The sequence below is a fragment of the Lampetra planeri genome, unplaced genomic scaffold, assembly GCF_965212315.1.
Source record: "Lampetra planeri unplaced genomic scaffold, kcLamPlan1.2.h2 scaffold_267, whole genome shotgun sequence".
Taxonomy (NCBI): domain Eukaryota; kingdom Metazoa; phylum Chordata; class Hyperoartia; order Petromyzontiformes; family Petromyzontidae; genus Lampetra; species Lampetra planeri.
This window is the reverse complement of record NW_027615095.1, coordinates 37,775-57,144: the sequence shown is the minus strand read 5'-3', so window position 1 is coordinate 57,144 and position 19,370 is coordinate 37,775. Positions and strand designations below refer to the sequence as shown.

The 19,370-nt window shown below is 52.7% G+C and overlaps 1 protein-coding gene across 5 annotated transcripts in view; it reads right to left on the bottom strand.

The window, feature by feature from the left end:
* LOC144740677 (uncharacterized) overlaps positions 1-19,370 on the bottom strand; it is a 42,919-nt gene that overhangs the window by 8,971 nt on the left and 14,578 nt on the right. For 4 of the 5 annotated variants that reach the window (XM_078623473.1, XM_078623475.1, XM_078623476.1 and 1 more), the window contains exons 7-15: positions 18,217-18,311; positions 8,981-9,076; positions 6,858-6,969; positions 5,579-5,676; positions 5,031-5,121; positions 4,802-4,897; positions 4,326-4,531; positions 3,647-3,895; positions 767-907 (exon numbers count right to left, since the gene is read on the bottom strand). In XM_078623473.1, coding sequence (XP_078479599.1) covers positions 767-907; positions 3,647-3,895; positions 4,326-4,531; positions 4,802-4,897; positions 5,031-5,121; positions 5,579-5,676; positions 6,858-6,969; positions 8,981-9,076; positions 18,217-18,311 — 1,184 coding nt within the window. The remainder of the gene's footprint in view (positions 1-766; positions 908-3,646; positions 3,896-4,325; positions 4,532-4,801; positions 4,898-5,030; positions 5,122-5,578; positions 5,677-6,857; positions 6,970-8,980; positions 9,077-18,216; positions 18,312-19,370) is intronic. The other variant, XM_078623478.1, reaches the window with a different exon arrangement.

The window sequence follows — 19,370 nt, the reverse complement described above, 5'->3', positions numbered from 1 at the left end:
GGACGGGGCGGTGTGGCGAGCGACCAACACCACGACCACCACAGCCATAGCCGTGCCCGGCCGCCTTTGTCTTCCCAGCGCCGACGTGTACGCACCGTGACGGGTGCGGATTTAAGGCCGAGTCGTCCTAGAGGCAGGACCCAGGACAGGTTCAGACACTGGTCACCGTAATTGGGCGTGAGCGAGAATCGAATTCGGGGTCGCCGGGGTTCGTAGCGCAGCGAGCCAAGTGCCACACGACTGCCCCGCGCACGTTCGCACGCAGGCGCGTGCACGTGTGCATTTCTAGCACGCTCACATTCTGTCTTTAAAGGTGTGGTGGTCACGTTGACACACGCGCACGCGACAGAACCAGGGTGCTTACCGGTACGGGGAGGTTGCGTACTCTTGATCGGGGGGAGGGGGCTGTGGGCAGCGTCTGCGATCCCACAGAACCCCCCGCCCCTCGGCAGGGAGCAGAGGTCGCAAACGGGTTTTGATTCCTTACCCGTACCTATACCTGGCCGCACCAGGGTCGCAAACGGGTACCCATACCCGTACCCGTACCCTACCCGGCCGGGTACGGGTAGGGTACGGGTATCGGGTATCCGATTGCGACCTCTGGGATGAAGCCATGTTGCAGGCGCGGGTGGGTTGATTCTAGGAACTTGAATTGTGAGAAGAGACAAGACGTTGGGAAATGAGTGAGGGAGGAGGGGAGAGGGGGAGGAGGAGGGAGGAAAGAGATGAGGAGGTGGCAGCAGCAGCAGCAGCAGCAGCAGGCCACCTGGATGATGAAGCGCTTGTCATGGCTGCCCCCCTCCTCCGACGTGACCTCGTACTTGAGTCCGCGACGTTTCTCGTTTAGCTCCATGATGGGGTTCTTGCCCTGCGCGGTAAGCACCAGGCCGGGCTGCTTCATCACCGCCTGGGATCCTCGCACGCGCGCTCCCGTCGTTAGCATCGTGGCCATCATCATCATCATCATCAACAACAACAACCGTTCACACCGTTGGTACCTCATTTGCGAGTAAAAAATATGATAATTGGTTTTTTACCCTTTTATCTGGCGACAAAACTGACGCCTTTTTTACGAGGAGTCATGTTTGCATAGACCACAATACCTGCGGTCGTAATGCAAACAAAAAACACAACTCTGGTAATGTATGCACTGTCCTTGAAGTTGATTGGTCCACACCCGAGACAGCTTTCCTTAGAGCCTAGTCTCACATGGTGTTGGAACAGATGATGCCAAAAGGCGCACAACTCAAAGACAATGCACCATCAGAGTATGAGAGCTCGGGGTAAGCATTTACACCATTGGAACCTCATTTGCCAGAAGAAAAAATATGGTAATTGGGTTTTGACCCTTTTATCTGGCAACAAAACTGACGCCTTTTTTACAAGGAGTCATGTTTGCATAGACCACAATACCTGCGGTCATAATGCAAACAAAAAACACAACAGGACAGTGCATACATTATCAGAGTTGTGTTTTTTGTTTGCATTATGACTGCAGGTATTGTGGTCTATGCAAACATGACTCCTCGTAAAAAAAGGTGTCAGTTTTGTTGCCAGATAGAAGGGCAAAAAAACAATTATCAACAACAACCGTTGTTCACCAATCAGTGGCGGGTGACGTCACCACGGTGCTTGTGCCAGGCTAGGTGCATCATCAGACACACACACACATACACGGCGTTAGCATAATCACCATACACGTCCGGCCGCCTTTGTCTCCCCAGTAACAATATTTACACATCGGATATTACGTTTACACATCATTCTCGGTACTCAATTGTGTCCGAATCAATATATGCGAGTCCCAGGACTGGTTCAGATAATCATCACTGGTGTTGGCCATGAGCGGGTATCGAACTCGGGTGGCCGGGTTCGTAGTGCAGTGCGCTAACCACTACACGACCACTTCACACACAAGACAAAGATCCCCCGTATAGCCTGAACAGACTGTTGGGGCACGTGCTGTTAGCGAGCAGTACCTATGAAGGCCGGCTCGGTACGTGACGTGAGGGGGCCAGGATCATACCTGACCACCTTTGTCTCCCCAGTGGCGATGTTTACACACCGCACCGGGTACTCATTCGAGGCTTGAAGAGGAATGTAAGGAGGTTCAGGAGGAGGATTGCTTAATGTAAAGGGGCAGTGCTGGGTCTATAGTGCAGTGTTGAGTCTATGGGCAGTGCTGAGTCTATGGGCAGTGCTGAGTCGATGGGCAGTGCTGGGTCTGTGGTGCAGTGTTGAGTCTATGGTGAAGTGTTGAGTCTATGAGCAGTGTTGAATTTATGGGTAGTGCTGAGACCATGGTGCAGTGTTGAGTCTATGGGTAGTGCTGAGACTATGGTGCAGTGTTGAGTCTCTGGGCAGTGTTGAGTCTATGGGCAGTGTTGAGTCTATGGGCAGTGTTGAGTCTATGGTGCAGTGCTGAGTCTATGGTACAGTGCTGAGTCTATGGTACAGTGCTGAGTCTATGGGCAGTGTTGAGTCTATGGTGCAGTGTTGAGTCTATGGGTAGTGTTGAGTCTATGGGTAGTGTTGAGTCTATGGTGCAGTGCCAAGTCTATGGTGCAGTGCTGAGTGTATGGTGCAGTGTTGAGTCTATTGTGCAGTGCTGAGTCTCTGGGCAGTGCTGAGTCTATGGGTAGCAGTGTTGAGTCTATGGTACAGTGCTGAGTCTATGGTGCAGTGCTGAGTCTATGGTACAGTGCTGAGTCTACGGGTAGTGTTGAGTCTATGGTGCAGTGTTGAGTCTATGGGTAGCAGTGTTGAGTCTATGGGTAGCAGTGTTGAGTCTATGGTACAGTGCTGAGTCTATGGTACAGTGTTGAGTCTATGGGTAGTGTTGAGTCTCTGGGCAGTGCCAAGTCTATGGTGCAGTGCTGAGTGTATGGTGCAGTGCTGAGTCTCTGGGCAGTGCTGAGTCTATGGGTAGCAGTGTTGAGTCTATGGGCAGTGCCAAGTCTATGGTGCAGTGTTGAGTCTATGGGCAGTGTTGAGTCTATGGTGCAGTGTTGAGTCTGTGGTGCAGTGTTGAGTCTATGGGCAGTGTTGAGTCTATGGGCAGTGTTGAGTCTATGGTGCAGTGCTGAGTCTATGGTGCAGTGCTGAGTGTATGGTGCAGTGTTGAGTATGTGGGCAGTGTTGAGTCTATGGTGCAGTGTTGAGTCTGTGGTGCAGTGCTGAGTCTCTGGGCAGTGCTGAGTCTATGGTGCAGTGCTGAGTCTCTGGGCAGTGCTGAGTCTATGGTGCAGTGTTGAGTCTGTGGGCAGTGTTGAGTCTGTGGTGCAGTGTTGAGTCTCTGGGCAGTGCCAAGTCTATGGTGCAGTGCTGAGTCTCTGGGTAGCAGTGTTGAGTCTATGGTGCAGTGTTGAGTCTATGGGTGGCAGTGTTGAGTCTATGGGTGGCAGTGTTGAGTCTATGGGTGGCAGAGTTGAGTCTATGGGTGGCAGTGTTGAGTCTATGGGTGGCAGTGTTGAGTCTATGGGTGGCAGTGCTGAGTCTATGGTACAGTGCTGAGTCTATGGGTGGCAGTGCTGAGTCTATGGTACAGTGCTGAGTCTATGGTACAGTGCTGAGTCTATGGTGCAGTGTTGAGTCTATGGTGCAGTGTTGGGTCTCTGGGCAGGACTTCTCCGCCGAGCCCGCTCACCACGCAAGTCTTGGTGGTAGCGCCGGAGTTTGCCGACGCCGCTTCTCTGCCGGCTCCCTTGCCCTCCGCCTTGACCTCGGTCAGCGCCGTGCCCGCCTCTACAACCGTCACCACCGCGGCCACCGAGGCCACGGAGGCCACCGAGGTCCCCGCCGAGGCCTCGCCCTTGAGGCCCTCCTCACTGGCCTTTGCCTCCTCCTCCATCATCTTCATCTCCACGCCCGTGGGCAGGCCCAGAGCCTGGAGCACCTGGCGTGAGAGATGCACGGAGATGTATGCACATCAGACAGATTATTTGCCGATGCTGGCCTTGGCAGCGGTGCACAAATAAAAAAAAAAAAGTCAACACAATAACACCGGTCCACTCTCGCCCACCTCCTATCCACCCCTCCCATCCCCTTCCGTCCACTCCTGCCCACCTCCCGCCAGAGGTCGCAAACGGGTTTTGATTCCTTACCCGTACCCGTACCCGGCCGCACCAGGGTCGCAAACGGGTACCCGTACCCGTACCCGGGCGGGTACGGGTAGCCGGGTATCGGGTACGGGTATCGGGTACCCGGCTGCGACCTCTGCCTCCCGCCCACCTCCTGCCCACCTGCCACCCACACCTCCGGCCCACTGACGCCACCTCCTTTACAACCCCACCACCACCACCACCACCCCCCCCGCCCCGTCACACCTTGACAGCGACGTGCAGCTTGGCGGCCTTCTTGGACGATCCCGAGGCCTCGTAGGCGACGCCGTTGACCTCGACGCCCATGGTGAAGACGGGCGCGTGCACGGGCCCCGACTCGGAGATCAGCTTGTACTGCAGCCCCGTGCGGATGTGGTTCAGGCGCATCACCGCATTCATCGGCTGGCTCGACTCCTTGCCCTTCACCTCCCCTACAGCAGCAGCGACGACGACAACAACCGGCGTTGGCCACCGAGCGGCGGTGACGTCGTCACCGTCGTCCTCACCCCCACACCCCGCCACTTGCGCCAGGCTGGGGGCTGCTTTGAAGCCGTGTCGTGTCGAAGGCTCGCCGCTAGACAGGAGGCCACGGGGCACGGAACGCGCCGAGGTGCTGTGGGGGCCGCGCCGATTTCTTTTTAGCAAAAACGCCAAACTCCATCACGCCGTGGTCGGCCTGGAGCGACGTCCGAACGACCTACCTTTGAGGCCGAACTTGCGCTTCTTGGCGTCGGGCTGAGAGGAATTCTCCAGGGGCCTCTTCAGAGCCACGGGACCGGCGCCTTGTACCGTATCACCTGCCCGGTTCGGAGCGACAAGCGGAAAACCGAGGAGTTGGCGAGCGAGCGAGCGAACGAACCACCGGCTCGGCGCATTCATCACAACGATGGCGCCGTCAGGGGAAGCTGCGCGCGGGCCGACATCTCTCACCTGAGTCGCTGACGCCCTTGCCCTTCTTGGGGAGCGGATCCATGCCCAGCACACGGTGGACCTGCCCGAAGGCTAGCAACCGCAGCGCATGCTGCTCTCACACAAACAACACACACAGGCAAAGATCCTCCGTGTAGCCCACCGCAGACCACTGGCACAAGTGCTGTGTGTTCACGCTTACGGTGACTTTCAGACCGCATTCCATTCTCTTTCTCTCCCCCCTCCTCCGTGCCGAGCATAGATGGACTCGTCACTCTGAACAACCTCCAATTGCTGCCTGTGGTGCCGACGTTAAGAAAAAAACGCCACTTTTTTAAAATGTTCTTGCTGTGGTTTTCACACATGATGACGATTGCTTGTGTTGCAATCGAAACGTCGTGAGAATTTGATTGTATTTTATTTTCATTACTTTATTATTTCCCTTCTAAGCGACTTTACCGAAAGAACCAAGAACGTGGGACAGACTCGCCGAGTGTTCGCGCGACGTCGGATGTCCCCCGCGCGTCAAGGGAAATTCCACATTACTATGACGGAGCAGCAGGGATCACCTGCGCGCTCTGCGTGATGTCCTCGCGCTGCTGCTGTGTCATGGAGGCCAGGGCGTCCGTCAACTCCTTCTCGCATGGGTCAGAGATGCCACAGCCGTCTGCGGGTTGAGGAACAGACAAGGCCACCAACGATAGCTTTCAATACTCAATGTATCTGTAATAAGGGTCCATATTCTTAGGTTTTTTCGGTAAAGTCACCATGTAGGTAAAAAATTTAAATTAATAAAAGTAAAATAAAATAAAAATCACGACGTTTCGGAGGCAACACAAGCTTCCGTCTTCAGGTGGAACCGTCACAGCACGATTGCTGTATCAAGTAAAGAGAAATTCCAAGAAATACTATTCCGTAAATCTGGAATCTCTCATTTACTTGATACAACAATCGTGCTGTGACGGTTCCACCTGAAGACGGAAGCTTGTGTTGCCTCCGAAACGTCGTGATTTTTATTTCATTTTTTATTTTACTTTAATTAATTTAAATTTTAATTTTTTACCTACGTGACTTTACCGAAAAAACCTAAGAATATGAATCCTTGCAGTCACGAAAGCTTCAAATCTAGAATGTAATAAAGGTCGTTGAGGCGACTTCCTGAATCCGGTCTTTCATTCAACTTGCATTACAACTTTCCTTCACGCTGCTGGCAGGCAGCGTGAGAGGGACAGAGAGAGAGAGAGACGCACCGCCATGATGCTGCTGATTGTGATGATGCTGATAATGATGACGCTGATGATGATGCTGCTGGTGCTGCTGCTGCTGATGATGGTGATGATGCTGCTGCTGATAATGATGACGCTGCTGCTGATGCTGATAATGATGACGCTGCTGCGATGGTGATATTGCTTCTGATGGTGATGATGATGTTGCTGCTGATGATGGTGGTGGTGCTGCCGATGATGGTGATGATGATGCTGCTGCTGATGATGGTGTTGCTGCTGATGGTGGTGGTGCTGCTGCTGATGATGGTGGTGGTGCTGATGATGATGCTGCTGATGACGGTGCTCCTGCTGATGATGATGATGCTGCTGATGATGGTGGTGCTGCTGATGGTGGTGGTGCTGGTGATGATGATGGTGGTGCTGCTGATGATGGTGGTGCTGGTGATGATGATGATGGTGGTGCTGCTGCTGCTGATGGTGATGATGGTGGTGGTGCTGCTGCTGATGATGGTGGTGGTGCTGCTGCTGATGATGGTGGTGGTGCTGCTGCTGCTGATGATGGTGGTGCTGCTGATGATGATGATGGTGGTGCTGCTGATGATGATGATGGTGCTGCTCTTGCCTTCGAGGAGGATGCCCGAGGCGAGGCACTCGAGCACGCGGCGCAGAGCCTCGCCCACGCCCAGCGGGCGCTCACTCGTGCCGATCGCCTTCTCACAGATCAGCTCCATCGCCTGCAACATCAACAATGTCGTCGTTGTCATCGTCGTCATCATCATCGTCATGAACCCTCCCAGCGGGCGCTCACTCGTGCCGATCGCCTTCTCACAGATCAACTCCATCGCCTGCAACATCAACAATGTCGTCGTTGTCATCGTCGTCATCATCATCGTCATGAACCCTCCCAGCGGGCGCTCACTCTTGCCGATCGCCTTCTCACAAATCAACTCCATCGCCTGCAACATCAACAATGTCGTCGTTGTCATCGTTGTCATCATCATCGTCATGAACCCTCCCAGCGGGCGCTCACTCGTGCCGATCGCCTTCTCACAGATCAACTCCATCGCCTGCAACATCAACAATGTCATCGTTGTCATCGTCATCGTCGTCATTATCATCGTCATGAACCCTACCAGCGGCGTCACCACTGTGCCCATCGTCGTCTCCGCCGTAACCCTGGACACGCTGTTGTTCAAGCTATCGGATGTCACTTCAGGCTCACTCTGTAGAACAGGGGGAGATCATACAAACTCCACTCACTCAATCTCACTGTAGAACAAGGGGAGATCACACAAACTACACTCACTCACTCTCGCTCTGTACCACAGGAGATCATACAAACTCCACTCACTCTGTAGAACAGGGGGAGATCATACAAACTACACACACTCACTCACTCTATAGAACAGGGAGAGATCACATTCACTCTCGCTCTGCAAAACAGGGGGAGATCATACAAACTCCACTCACTCTGTAGAACAGGGGGAGAACATACAAACTCCACTCACTCTGTAGAACAGGGGGAGATCATACAAACTCCACTCACTCAATCTCACTGTAGAACAGGGGGAGATCATACAAACTCCACTCACTCACTCTGTAGAACAGGGGGAGATCAAACAAACGACACACACTCACTCTGTAGAACAGGGGGAGATCAAACAAACGACACACACTCACTCTGTAGAACAGGGGGAGATCAAACAAACGACACACACTCACTCTGTAGAACAGAGGGAGATCAAACAAACGACACACACTCACTCTGTAGAACAGGGGGAGATCAAACAAACGACACACACTCACTCTGTAGAACAGGGGGAGATCAAACAAACGACACACACTCACTCTGTAGAACAGGGGGAGATCAAACAAACGACACACACTCACTCTGTAGAACAGGGGGAGATCAAACAAACGACACACACTCACTCTGTAGAACAGGGGGAGATCAAACAAACGACACACACTCACTCTGTAGAACAGGGGGAGATCAAACAAACGACACACACTCACTCTGTAGAACAGGGGGAGATCAAACAAACGACACACACTCACTCTGTAGAACAGGGGGAGATCAAACAAACGACACACACTCACTCTGTAGAACAGGGGGAGATCAAACAAACGACACACACTCACTCTGTAGAACAGGGGGAGATCAAACAAACGACACACACTCACTCTGTAGAACAGGGGGAGATCAAACAAACGACACACACTCACTCTGTAGAACAGGGGGAGATCAAACAAACGACACACACTCACTCTGTAGAACAGGGGGAGATCAAACAAACGACACACACTCACTCTGTAGAACAGGGGGAGATCAAACAAACGACACACACTCACTCTGTAGAACAGGGGGAGATCAAACAAACGACACACACTCACTCTGTAGAACAGGGGGAGATCAAACAAACGACACACACTCACTCTGTAGAACAGGGGGAGATCAAACAAACGACACACACTCACTCTCGCTCTGTACCACAAAAGGAGATCATACAAACTCGACTCGCTCTATAGAGCAGGGGGGAGAACATACAAACTCCACTCGCTCACTCACACCGCAGAACGGGGTGAGAACACACAAACTCCACGCGGAAAAGGCGTCCGAGCCTGGAATCGAACCCTCGACCTCGTTGCTGTGAGGCACGGGGGGCACCACCGCGTCACCCGCCGCGTTGTGCGGCGAGAAAAGTTGTCATCGTTTACAGACACCGACGGATTTCAAGGACTCACCCATCCCTTGAGTGAGGACCACGTGGGCACGCGCGCGCACAGGTCACGGAGTATGCGGATGACGATGACGCACGACCTCAAAGACGACGCACGGGCCTTCGGGGGAGGGACGGTGGTGGGGGGGGAGAAAAACAAATTAACGACGATGCGAGAATTTTTTTTTTACTAAGATTAATACAACAACGTCCTTTGGTTATTTCTAGACTCTGCTTTCGGGAGGGAATGAACCGGCCAGGTAGCCCGGTGGGTGGGTAGAGCGAGCGGGCTCCTAATCAGGAGGTTGCGAGTTCGAACCCTGGTTGGGGCGTTCACCCTCGGCCCATCATCCCTCCGTGGTCGATAAAATAAACACCAAAGAGTGGATTTTCCTCTGAACAGACTGCATGGGAAACGTGGGATTTCACACCACTGGCACTGCAGGGCTTTAAAACGGCAGGTTGACTGCCAATGGCCACTTGGACAGCAAATCACCGACTCTTTTGGGCCTGCTTACATTGGGATGCTTAGTCAACAGTTTGTTCTTTTGCTGTGGGGAGTGAATTTCAACGACCAGATAATGCACAGATGCATACACACAATCGGAGGGAACACACTCAGACTCTACGATACGAATGTAACCTATTTTCTATATTCATTTAGCTGTTGAGGAAATCTCAAGCATGTCTTTAGGGCCCCACGGTTTATACGGAAGGCTCTTGTCGATAACAGCTGGCGACCGAGCTGCGTTTGAATTTCGACTTAAAGCTTTCGTGACTGCAGGGATTCATCTTCTTGGTTCTTTCAGTAAAGTCACGCAGAAGGGAAATAATAAAATAATAAAAATAAAACATAATAAAATGCAATTCTCACGACGTTTCGGCCACAACGCAAGCAGCCGTCCTCTTCACCTGAGGACAGCTGCTTGCGTTGTGGCCGAAACGTCGTGAGAATTATTGTATTATGTTTTATTTTTATCATTTTATTATTTCCATTCTGCGTGACTTTACCGAAAGAACCAAGAAAACGAGCTGCGTCTGTTGAACACGCCCGACTCCTCATGAGACCCTGAAGTAAACCTCAGGTGGGATGCAGACGCGCTCGCACCTGCAGCGAGGGACAATTTCTGTCGCTATGTTTTTCGTTGTCCTCCTTCTCAACGTTCATTTTGAGCGGGGAAATCCATTGGGGCGTCTCAATTTCCGCTAAACTCAAGGGACGCTTGGAAAATCGTGACGATTCCGTTACGTTTTTGACCGTTTGCGATCCATCGCGAGCGGCCAGAAAATAACCGAACGTTGGAGCGTCGCAAAAAAACTCACGGCGAGACTTCGAAACTGAAACTCCGCTCGACTTTTCGACTGGCGAGTGCAAGTCCGGGCCAAAACAAAATCCACTGGGATACAAAGTCATTTCCCAAAACACCAAACCCATCGAGTTAGGTTTTTTTTTTGGCCCGGATTAGTTGCATCTTTTATTTTACAAGCATTGCACCCCCGACCCTAACCGGTTGAAAAGCAACCCAATGCATCTGCGACGCGCCTTCCCATTCGTTTAACCGTCCGATGAGAAGAACGTCGGAAAGTTAACCGAACTCTGCAGCCACCGTTCACCGAATCTTCGGTTCCCGGTTATAAGCTGTAGCATCGGTGCCACAGTCTCCCTTGCCACGTAACCCTGCAAGCTTCAGCCAGACCGGGGTGCCAATTCATAATGAGCACTTTTTGTTGTTGTTTTGCCTGCCCCAGCCGCTCATAGCTCCAAGTGTGGGCTACTTCAAGGGTCAGGCCGCGTGTTGAGCCGCGTCCTCTCTCAAAAGCTTCCGGCAAACGCACGACTGCAGGCTTCTTCTCGGCGGGCCCACGGCCCTGCCGTTCGCTTGCGCAGCAGCAACGACGCGCACCTCGATTGAACGCTCACGCACGGATGAGGTCTCTGGTTGCAGAGCCATCCTCCGCACACGAGCGATTCCAGTTGCATGTAACGTGATCGCTCAGGTGCGGGGCCCACGCCTTTCTACCAGAGGTCGCAACCGGGTACCCGATACCCGTACCCTACCCGATACCCGGCTACCCGTACCCGGCCGGGTACGGGTACCCGTTTGCGACCCTGGTGCGGCCGGGTACGGGTAGGCCGTGAGTCACTGGTGAGTCACCGTTTGTCACTCATTTTCCAACGTCTTGTCTCTTCTCACAATTCAAGTTCCTAGAATCAACCCACCCGCGCCTGCAACATGGCTTCATCCCAGAGGTCGCAATCAGGTAGCCGATACCCGTACCCTACCCGTACCCGGCCGGGTATGGGTAGGGTACGGCCGGGTATGGGTACGGGTACCCGTTTGCGACCCTGGTGCGGCCGGGTACGGGTAAGGAATCAAAACCCGTTTGCGACCTCTGCTTTCTACCGAGCTCCGTTAAACACAAGGCCGAGCGTGGTAGAGCGTTCGCCGCTCCTTGCCGACTGTTGGCGGTTTCGAGTCCCAATTTTTTTTCCAAATTCGAAAAGTTAAGCGCACCGCGAAATTACTCAAAATGCGAAAACGCAGCAAACGTCGCCACCTGCCGTGGAACTACCGCAGGTTGTGTCGGCGAAGCACGTCGCCACGGTGACCCCACAGGTCACTCTTGCCAATGAGACTCTCCTGGCGAAACCAAATCGACATGACCGTGACTACGACCCTTCATGAAAGCCTCGTGCGCCGTGAAGAATGGCGCGAACACCTAACGTGCCAACGATTCGAATTGGAGCTTCCTGAAGCACCTCCCCCCCAACCCCCCTAGATTTTCACTGCAACTCCTCGAGACGACTGCTGGGAAAGTGGTGCGTGGCGTAAAGCGTGAGAGGAAAGATGCTCAACATGCGGCCCGACCAGGAAGAACGAACGGCACTTCGACCAGAGCGGCGTGTTCTCCAGGTTTTTGCTTCAAGTTGTTTCGTCCGCTAAATCAATCCAAACTTTTCCTGCCATCAGCAGCAGTCCTGTGAGCGAACCTCGAACCTCCCACCCCCGCCCCCCGCCCCCCGCCGCCCCTCCCCCCCCCCCGGGGGAGTAAGTAAATCGAAACGCCCAATCCAACTGCTGTGCTCATCCTGGCCAAGACTCTTTTCGAACGACACGGGGTGGGGATGTCTGGTCTCGAGGGAGGGAAAACTTCCCCCAGGTTCTGCCTGGCTTTGTCCAAAACAGCCATCCGACTGCGTCCCACACTCGTGCCTGCACCAAGTATTCACGTAACGGCTTCATCCTCTGCTCCTCCCTTGACCTCCTCAAGCAAGCACTGCGTGGGGTTGTTTTTGTTCACGGCTGTGCCGCTGCATGGCTCTCCGCCGCGCTTTTCGGATTGCGCCCCCGATGCCGTCACCGCCGCCACCGCCGCCACCGCGTGGCGATATCAGCTCCTGACGTTTCAGCCCCACGTGGCGATAGCAGCTTCTCGAGGAACTGAATAGAGCGGCTCGCTTTCTCCCTCGATTATACGGCAACAGCATTCGTTTCGAAAGAAAGCTCCCGGCACGTGGGGGCGAAACGCCGCACACATCCGTGTGCCCAACGCCATTCAGCGGCGCAAGCCGAATGCACAACGGGCAGCTTCTCTCAACCTCATTTGGACCGAGGGACACCTTGAACAAATAATAGGACTCGACTTCCGCTCTCCATAGGAAGCTGTAGCTCCCCAGTTTTTGAGCTCAACTATTCTTTCTTGCGACGCTGCGTTGGCGGTGACGCGCAAGCACAAATAACCAAAACTCTGCACGTTCATCGATCAACACTGCCCCTTGCGTTGTTGTTGACGAAAGTGCTCGGGAGTTTGTTTATTCGTCCCCCAGTTTGGGAGCCTCTGATTTAAACCGTGGCAACCAACGGTAAAAACCAGTGGACTTCGCTGCCACAGAGAATGAGAAAAGCCCACAATGCAATGTGGCGTCGGCGCGATTCGTCGCCTTCAAGATCGTTGAGTGGTTGAAATCGCCCCCCCCGCCACCCCCCGCCGGTCCAAGCAAATCAGCACCATCGCTTCGTGGCTCAAAAAAATATTGTGGGGGGGGAGAGGGGGGAGGAGGGTGTCACATGATCCAGTTTTGCCGTGCAAATCGGGGGGCGGCAGGGCAAATTCCCTCTGCCTGCGAACCAGGAGACACCGTGGCACGACCAGGACGAACCAGTTTTACACCTCCGCCTTTTCTTGTTCACAGGGCAACAAGAGGTGGGAGGAGCTGGACACGACCGAGAGAGGCGTTGTGGGGTGGAGGGGGGGCGTCAGGTGAGGTGACGCGGTTGTGGTTTTGTTTTCGACGGAAGGTAGTGCCCCCCCCCGCCCCCCGCCGGGTTGACGAGTGAATTGCCGGAGTTGAGCGCCATTAAGAAGTGCACGGGGCAATTCGGAAGCCTTCAGCCAAAACACTACATTAATGACCGCTCAGTTTTCGACTCTCAGAAAAATACGCGGAACCTTCAGCAGTTTAGCCCACGCTCAGGATTTTGCGGTCCGTGCCTCGATACGCGACGCAAGAATTTCAGACAACCCATCGGAATTAAAATTGAGCCAAGCGTCACTTTGGCCGCCGAATGTGTTAAGGGCGATTCTTTGTCGATGCAAAAGGTGGCTTTTAGATTTTGACAAACACGTTCCGTAAATATCACTTCGGTCGCGAAAAGCCAGCATGTTATTTAGTTCTGTTTCCACCGATTAAAACAAGGGGGGGGGAAAAAAAAACACCTCTTGGAATTTTTTGCGTTCATCCAAGTCGGCAAAATTTCATTGTTTTGTTCCTTTTCCCGAGCAAAAGACAATCACGGTGACCTTTCAGGTGTAAATGTTCAGTTCGTTTACCCTACCAACAAACTCTTGCATTGACGGACATCGCAAGCTGATAGCAGTGCGGAGATAATCGATTTCTGTTACTCAACTCAAGAGAGTCGTTTTTTTACTACATTCTCCACATCGCTGTACTATTTACAGGGTTCACGTTCAACGGTTACCCAGGAGAATCTTACAATGCAAGATTCGCGCTGGACTGAGATGACCGATAAATCAGTAGGCTCTAAAGGGAGGATAACCGCGTTAGCCAAATATGAGTTGTGAGTTAAAACTCGCAGCAATGACCGGCTTGTACAGATAGATTTCTTTACTTCTAAAAAAAAAAAGCTTTGACTAAGAATCGACTGACTTTCAAACTGCGGAGCCATTTCTTTTTGTCACTTTGTCAAGTTTTTGGCAAGACAACAAAAAAGCCCATAAACAATAGTTTCGTAGCCTCATGACCGATTCTTAGGAAGTATCAACATATGCTACAGGACAATGGTATAGGGATAACATTGTTTTTACGCAATGGAGAATTATTGTTTTTGGCATCTCGTTAATTGCTTGCTGCTGTACTTTAGATTGTTGTCCTTCCCCTGCACCTCCTATTAGCCCGGTTGGCTACGTATGGTGCAAAAGAAGTTCAACATACGTAATACTACACTACACCCGACATTACACACACTACATTGTACACTACACCAATATACGAGATTGAAACGAATTTCTTTAGAACTGCTTATTGTGTTTAGTTTGTTGTCCAGCCCCTGCACCTCCGATTAGCACTACACGTATGGTGCAAAAGAAGTTCAAAATACATACATAAAATAAAAATGTTGCATAACATCACTGCCAGAATTTTATTCTCCCTATTTAAGTAAATTTAATTGAAGTTATTCATTTACTGATGGAAAGGAGTGCATGTACTCTCTTCCAGGAGGGTCTGGCCACATTAAATGCTCACGGGAGTATCTGTACTCTCTTCCAGGAGGGTGCGGCTACTCTGAATCCTCACGGGAGTCTATGGACTCTCTTCCAGGAGGGTCCCGGCTACACTGAAGCCTCACGGGAGTCTATGGACTCTCTTCCAGGAGGGTCTGGCCACATTAAATCCTCAGGGGAGTCTATGGACTCTCTTCCAGGAGGGTCCAGCTACATTAAATCCTCAAGTGAGTCTCTGGACTCTCTTCCAGGAGGGTCCGGCTACACTGGAGCTCAATGGGCCACTGTAGCCAGAGGGTGACCTTGCCAATTTTAATTGTTTTCCCAACCGAGTAAACTGCAGGTTATTTGGGAGAGTCCTACCCCGAGACGTTTGGCCAATTTCCTTAACGGTCAACTTTCTGCATCTTAAAAAAAGAATTGGGCATCGCAGACTTGTAAACGGAGTTAAATTAACTTGGCATTTCTTATTTTAGTCAGAGTCTTAGTCTGGTCGACGACAACCTATCTGTGGCACCATTGGAACCTCATTTGCCAGTAGCAAAAATATGATAATTGGTTTTGTTGCCAGATAAAAGGGTAAAAAACCAATTATCATAACCTATCTGTGGATTTCATGGAGTAATTATCTTAGTCTAGCCTCACTGACTAAAGCAAACATTAAGTCACTGATACTTGTTAAATGTTGGTGTGAAGGGTACACCATTTCTCCCCCAATATTATCATGTCAGCCAATCGGTGAGCTGGCTAAATCTTTATATATCTACACACACACAGCCAATTACCATGCTTGGTCTTCCTTTAGTCCACTTCAGTCTCAGTAATGTTGTCAAATTATCTCAAGTCTGCATCTTCATTCAAACTAATTATGTCTCGTCACAGTCAGTCTCACAGCTAGATGGTGATAGTAGTAGTGATGATGATGGTAGTAGTGATGATGGTAGTAGTGATGGTGGTGTTCGCGATGACGGTAATGACGATGGTGGTGGTAGCAGTGATGGGTCCTAGTAGTGATCACGACAGTAGTCGTAGCAGTCACGATGATGTTGGGTTGTAGTATTAGTGATGATCGTGGTCAATAGTAGGCGTTGACATCGTCACACTTTACCAGTTCTGTCCAATCAGTCATCGTCGTCGACGAAACAAAAAACCCGCTTCATTGACAAATATTTCCGTTGCTAATTGTTTGCCAAATTAACACTGCTGTCGAGCTGCAATGAGGCTTCTAATACCACCTGACAGCAATCGCCGCTTGGTAACGGTGAAATATTGGTACATACATCAGTTCCGCAAGTCTACAAAAGGGACAACATCATGCGCGTGGAGTCACCGTGTAGCGTACAGGCATCGTCACAAGCAATTTAAACCGTGGGTTGTCATCATAGCATTGAACGAATTCCTACACAAGAGACGGACGGGGGTGGGGGGGGGGGAAGTGCTTTCCAATTCCTTTACGAAACTCGCCAAACGAACGGTGCGCAAAAATATCTATAAAACCCTGCACTCGCCGCTCAACTCATTTCACCCCAACAACCTTCACAGCTGAGCCACGCCACTAGGATGCAGCCTTCGCCAAAACCGGGCCCAGGCACTCGCCTTGCCGCAAAGGGCAATCGTGGAATTGGCAGCTTCCGATTTTTGGAGGATGTGAGAGGTGGCAGGGGCTTAGAGGTGAAGGTTGATATGGACCCAACGCAGACTGTGGCACTCTAGCCCTCCGATGCTGTTACGGGGCTGTACCGTGTGTTTGTTCGGCACGGAGTCCGACGTTCCGCCCCACCGGCCCGGGAAAACCAAAATATCAACGTGCGGCCGAATACGGGCAGACCTCAATCGGTGCTCAAAGATGCTTTCCTTCCTGGGAGGAAGGGAGCACTCACAGAATCGGCGTTTGAAATGGAGGAGTGGCACTCGGCGAGGTCTGCCCGTACTGGGGGAGTTCCTGAAGATGCCGTGACATGTGTCGGGGGGGAGGGGGGGGGGGAGTGGCGAAACGTCGGGACGGCGCACAACAAAACTACGCAAGGCAAGAGCTGCACGACGCGCGTCGGAGAGCTACAGAGCAGCAGCGCAACCGCACAAGTCTGCGCGGCGAGCGCCCACCCCTCGTGTGTTTGAATTCCAAATTAGAGTTTGTGGGCCCCATCGTAGTCCGATTGGACGGCGCACAGAAGTCGAGCCGCAGATCGGAAGAGAGTTCGTGAAACCGCGGTGCCTCTGGGCCAACGAGACGTCTGGTCGTCATCCGAGTGCGACTATAAATTCTTACATCACGTTGTTTACAATCGTCGGCAGACCGGTGTGGAAATAAATATTACTTTTCTTCACAACGGTTCCAATCGGACAGCAAAATGTATCAGTGCACGCTCCCCCCCCCCCCTACACATCAAGGTCACCCCCACAAGCAATGCCGATGCCATGTTACCAATTGCCCTGGTATGAAATGCTGTGCTGCGCGTCCTACACGATAGTGGTGGTGGTGGGAGGAAGGGGAGAGGTGGGGGTTTGGTTGACACAACTCTGAACCCTCCCAGATCTTTCCTCAACTCCCATCACCCCCCGCCCCCCACCCATCCCCCCCCCCCCGAGGGCTATTGGGCAACCGTTTGGGAACCAGCGGTGAAAATTCTGTCGCTGGCTCTACAGCGGGGCAACGACCCACGGTGTGTCTCTCTCTCTGCAGGATTTCCCACAATTCGGTACTCGTTTTATCAACACCGGGAGATACGATGGTGATCGGTCAAGTCGATCCATTCACCCCCCCCCACCTTCAACTGGGCATCCCACTGAGGACCCTTCCGACCGATCCGGGCATCGCGATCATGGCACCAAGCGGGCCCAACGTGCAAAGTTGGACGCAACGGATAAAAAAACAACGAAGCAGCTCCTACCTTGTAGATATGCACGCCTAGGCCGTGTGGACTGGGCTGACCAAACACGAGTTTGAGTCTTCATTAAATGAGCAAAAGAGGACTTCGCGTTCACCACAGAGCGCCATACATCCTGGCGCTCCGGTGATGTCAGCACCCGTGACGACAAGTCTCACAACTTTGCACCACGCCAATTCACGATGGCGGGCGGCACACTTCTGTATTTTTGTTGTTTTTACTTACAGAATTTAACGAAGCCTCAAACTCGTATCGGAGCCTGTGGCACGTGGCACAGGGACGCATCTGCAGGTAGAGCACCGCCGGGTCATTTTGTCGCTTCGCATCGTCCGTTAAGCTAGCGACCACAGCGCAGACGGGGCAGCATTGGCTCCGGGGGTGACCTTGGCGAGAGAGTGAACTAGCGGTCACAAGCTGTAGCCCGTACTCCCCATGCGGCAGGGAAAAAGGGGGTACATGCCAGTGACCAGCCGCAACAATTAGCTCCCCACAACCCGTCCGCCAGTTGTGGACGGAAGGGGCACATGCGTGCGTGCGTGTGTGTACACAGTAACTCCACGCGCGGTTAACGGGGTAATAGGGTGACGGGCGGGGGAGCGGGGGGTACAAAGGGGGGACAAAACCCAACCTGAAACCACTTGGCGTGTCGCAGGGACGCCAACGCGTCAAGGCATTTCTGCCTGTCCAGCGCGTCCGGCCCGTCTGGAGTGGGCGCCGTCAGCTCTAGGTGGCGATAAGGGGGAAGAGACGTCACCGCTGCCGCTCGCTTGTTGAAGAGGTGTGGGACGCTCGGTTGGGCGGGCGGGTGGGGTAGATGGGTTGGTGGTGGTGGGTGGATGAGTTGGTGGGACGGCGAGTGAATGAATAAGCGAATTGGTGGGTGACTGGGTTGAGTCGTTGAGCGGGTGAGTATGTTGGTTGGTGGGTGGGCGACTGGTTGGGCGAGTTGGAGAGAGTGGGTAGGCAGGCGGGGTGAGTCAACGTGGCTGGTCGGATGTGTGGGCGAGTGGACGAGTAAGGCGGCGGGCAGGAGAGTGGGTGGTGAGGCAAGGGGTGAGGTGATGTAAGGGGTGGGGTGCTAGGGGGAGAGGAACTTGAGTAACGCCATTCTGCGGAGGGGGTCGGTGTCGAATGCAGTGCAGCACACTCCCTGCGTATGTTTTCACTAACAGCATGTACCTCACTCAAGAGTATGTGCTCACTAGCAGCACTTGCCCCAACGACCTGTCTAGGATGAACGAGCGAACCCAGTTGTTCAACAGCGGTGGCGCAGCACTCACGACGAACGTGGCGACCGGAGTTCAATTCGCAACCAACAACGGTGGCGATTGCTGAATCCGTCTTGGGCCTTCCTCAAGTTGAATGAACCGGGCGGTTTGACCCACGTGTAGAATTAACGTTGGGGAAACAAAGACGGACCAGGCGCGGCGTTGGTCACACCATCCCCTCGTGTGCTGCGCCGGTCTTAATAAGTGCTCGCGAAACAGCACTTGTCCCGGCAATCGTTTCCACCATGTGGAAGTTGATTTGATTGTTTTGTTGTGGTGCGCGTTTGTGCGCATTTGACGGAGGGGAAACGCGTTCACCGAAAGGAGAGAACGTTCGACCTTCGACTTCTAATCGACTGCGGGAACCGGCTACGACTTGCTAATGAATGGCAAGGGCAACTAAAACCGTTCTCCGAGCTGGTTGAGACGCGCAAGCTGCCAATGAGAACGTGGCAAAAAACAACCATCTTCACTATGGAAACCTGCTGCTTCCATTCCTCCCTGAGAACAACCA